We start from the raw sequence: 3,714 nt of genomic DNA, 5'->3' as shown, positions 1-3,714 counted from the left end.
CGGCAATGCTGATCTAGGCGAAGCAGATATCTGCCGAGCAATTGGACCGCGTGTGAATATGCAATCAGCGGTTTTTCCGAGATGCGTTTTTCCTCAGAAGCCGCTTGCGGCGTGGAGCTGTCCCTACACCTTCTGGACCGCGAGCGGTGCGAGCCGAGTTACTTCCTGCACGTGCCAGTGATCGTAAGGCGTAGAGAGGACAGAGGAGATATTGAGACCCCAGATCGCGATTAGAGACGAACATATCGTCAAATTGAAGCGAAGTAATGCTGCGCTGAGAAAGACTTGACAAGCATGCAGAAGGTCGTTGACACGTCAATCCGCGAAGATGCTGACAGGTGTTACCGAGTCAGTTGCAAACCTCGCTCGTGCACTAACCGCCAGATAGAAAGTTTTCAGTTCACTTTTATGTGCATGCAGCTCTTTTATGAGCCGAAAGCGCGATTCCCCCTGTACTAGAAAGATTTGGCGATGGTGATGCACCCTACATCGCCCGGCCTCCACAGCAAACTGCAAGGTCGGTTCGGATTCGTGTTACCTTCGATTTCTGTCTGAAAATTATAGTTCGGTCGTATCAAGCTCTGGCTAGGCACTTGTCCCACGATTTTCGAATGCCTATCAAAAAAAAGTCGCTTGCATGGAACCGAACGAACGTGAATACGTGCTTCTCTTCGATGAATTGAAGATGAAGGAAGGCTTTGCATACAACGGAGCACGCCAAAAAGTTGAGGGTTTCCAGGACTTCGGTAGCTTTGGAAATTCCGATCACAAGTGCTATCGTTTTCATAGTTCAGAGCTTGCTGCATAATTGGAAGCAGCCTATCGGGCATTTCTTGACGGGAAGTTCGATTCCTAACGAGACACTATCGGTTATCATTGATCAGATGCTGGACGAGGTCGAGGAAACTGGATTAGATGATTGAGCTATATTTTGCGATCAGGGTCCTAATAATAAAAGCATTATTAGCAAGCAGATAACGTCTATAGTTCAGCCTTACTTCACACGCAGTGGTGAAGAGGATACGCTCTGGTTTATGTGCTCCACCACTTCAAGAACTTCCGCAATCAGCTCTTGGTCCACGATATCGGATCCGACGAAGGTCGAATAGCTTCCTAGGGGGACGTGCGGAAGTTGCGGGATTTCGAAAAGAATCAAGTGATCAGAGCAGCGGTGCAATTGTTCGAGAAACACGTCAATCCAGAGCTCGTTTGGAAAATGAACTGTTGTCTCGCATTGCTGGTAATTAACCCTTAGCACTCCGTTGTCGCTGCTGAGGCGACATCGAAGTAGAAGCCAATAGCTCCGTTGTCGCGGCTGGTGCGACACGCCGCGCCAGTATTTAGAGGCAACATTGTATCTTCATATAGGTAGGAAGATGTTTCGGTACACGCTTAGTGTAATCTGAAATTTCCTCTGCAGCACACGTTTGCCCGGTGCCAAACCGATCCTTTATTTTCAAAGTCTTTTGCGCTAGAATATTTTTTTACCGTTGAATGGCCGGAAATAATAGTTATGAAAAGAATGGATTTTCGGAAAGTGAGGATGAATTGGACCTCCCAATATACGGAAATAGTTTGATTCAAAGTGACAGAAATGAAGATGGATACAGTGATACTGAGGGCGATAGTGATGACAGCGATGTAATAGTATACCGAAGACGAAATGTACGGCGTATTGAATCAGATACTGATGATGACGCAGGCACCTCAATGGGAAATGATGACTGGGTCGACGTTACGGAGGATGGGTACAGGCCCTATCGAATCAATTTTTCTATTGGATCAAAAATGACAGGCCCGCAAGTTTCCTCCGATATTTTGGAACCGATCCAATTTTTCAAACTGTTTTTCACGGACGAGCTAGTTGATGATATTATAAGAGAAACAAATAATTATGCAAGATCTGTGTTGGCATCAAAAAATCTTAGCAAAGACTCTGTATGGCACACGTGGCATGATGTTGATACAGATGAATTCTGGGCATTTATCGGAGTCATCCTAGATATGGGTACAATGCCTCTCGCCAATATGCAAGAGTATTGGTCTACTAGGAATAACAGCAGAATCCCCTTCTTTCCGAGTGTATTTACAAGAGCTCGATTTCAACAAATATTTTGGATGCTCCACTTAAAAACACCGGACTCTGGTAACACGGATCTAAATACCCGCATACAGCGGGTCAGCATTTTTTTGGAATACCTGGATTCAAAATTTTCTGAATATTTTATTCCTGGACAAAACATTTGTGTGGACGAATCCATAGTTCAGTTTAAAGGGAAAATCTCCTTCATTACTTATAACCCTATAAAGCCAACGAAGTGGGGTATAAGAATTTATGCGATGGCAGACTCGGAAACAGGATATATTTACACCATTTTGCCTTATTATGGAAGTCTCACATCACAAAACCTTGTCCGTCCAAATCTACCAGTTACCACCAGGATTCCGCTACATCTGTACCAAAAACTCTTAAACAATATTCCCGAGGCACAGGGTTATCACATGTTCACCGATAGGTACTATACCAGTATCCCTTTGGCAGAAGAGCTTAGGAAATTGAATTGCCACTTAACTGGGACTATAAAAGCCAATAGAAAAGGTATTCCATCGGTCTCAAAAAAAACAAAATTTTCTGAAGAAAATACCTTCGTCAGCAAGAAAGGGAATGTCATGTTCCTGGCCTGGAAAGACAAAAGAATCGTCTCTTTCTTAACCACATGGAATGATACTGGTATGGTGGATTTAACAAGAATTCTACGAGGAGGGAAAGTGGTTAACATTAGGAAGCCTAATGCAATTACCAGCTACACAGCTTCTATGGGCGGCGTTGATCGAGCCGATCAATACGCATCCATGTATTGTTTTTTACGAAGATCCCTTAAGTGGTGGAGGAAAATGTTTTTCTGGGGCATGGAGGTGTCGGTCATTAACTCCTATATTTTATATAAAACTATAAAAAAAAATCGAAATGAGAAACCGTTGACGCACCTAAAGTTCGTCAAATTACTGGTCGATCAACTCGTTAACAATTTCCGGCAACAAAGGACGAGAGCGTCAACTTCCTCGTTTGCGTCTGCTGAAGTAAGGCTGAACGGTAAGCTTCATGAAATGCGGAGAGGGAAAAAAAGAGATTGCGTTGTGTGCTCGAACAGGCAGAAGAAAGGCGAAAGACATGAAACCAGCGAATATTGCGATACCTGCCCTGGTAAACCACGAATGCATCTTGGGGATTGTTTTTCAAGATACCATAAAATGAAAAATTTCAAAAAATAAATATTATTTTTGTATATTGTTGTATCTTTGTATTGGTATATGCTTTTTATGTTTTTATTGTTGTACTTTAGTATTATTATATTATTTATATTATAATTTTTATAATAAAACAAAACTTTCAAATGTATACAAGCTTTCTTCAATAACAAGACAAGCTCTTTGACCTTTCTCAGAAGCGCGGCCGCAACATTTGAAATGCTATCAGATTACCGAATAGGTCATGGTTAAGATCGCCCGGAGCTCGCAACATTGTAAATACTTTCGTAGCAAGCGATAGTTCATGGTCAAAATGACCCGGAGTTACTGAAACCTCACCTCAAAAATAGTCCGGAGTGCAAAGGGTTACTATCGATATATGCAGACTGCCGCAGCGATGCAATGCATCGATACCCCTACCGTTACGGATACTGCGGCATTTCTAGGGATTCTTAGCGAAACCTT

At 42.8% G+C, this 3,714-nt stretch overlaps 1 protein-coding gene across 1 annotated transcript; it reads left to right on the top strand.

Annotated features, from left to right (window-relative positions):
- Positions 1–1,494: 1,494 nt before the first annotated feature.
- Positions 1,495–3,273, top strand: LOC105692936 (piggyBac transposable element-derived protein 4-like). The gene has a single exon (XM_025746378.2). It carries the CDS (start codon positions 1,495–1,497, stop codon positions 3,271–3,273), a length of 1,779 nt encoding a protein of 592 aa, XP_025602163.2.
- Positions 3,274–3,714: the final 441 nt, after the last annotated feature.

This window comes from Athalia rosae, chromosome 5 (genome assembly GCF_917208135.1).
Source record: "Athalia rosae chromosome 5, iyAthRosa1.1, whole genome shotgun sequence".
Lineage (NCBI taxonomy): Eukaryota > Metazoa > Arthropoda > Insecta > Hymenoptera > Athaliidae > Athalia > Athalia rosae.
This window is presented reverse-complemented; position numbering and strand designations above follow the sequence as displayed.

Bases quoted from the DNA above. Each gene is read 5' to 3' on its own strand.
- LOC105692936 (XM_025746378.2), top strand. From the start codon at position 1,495: ATGGCCGGAAATAATAGTTATGAAAAGAATGGATTTTCGGAAAGTGAG.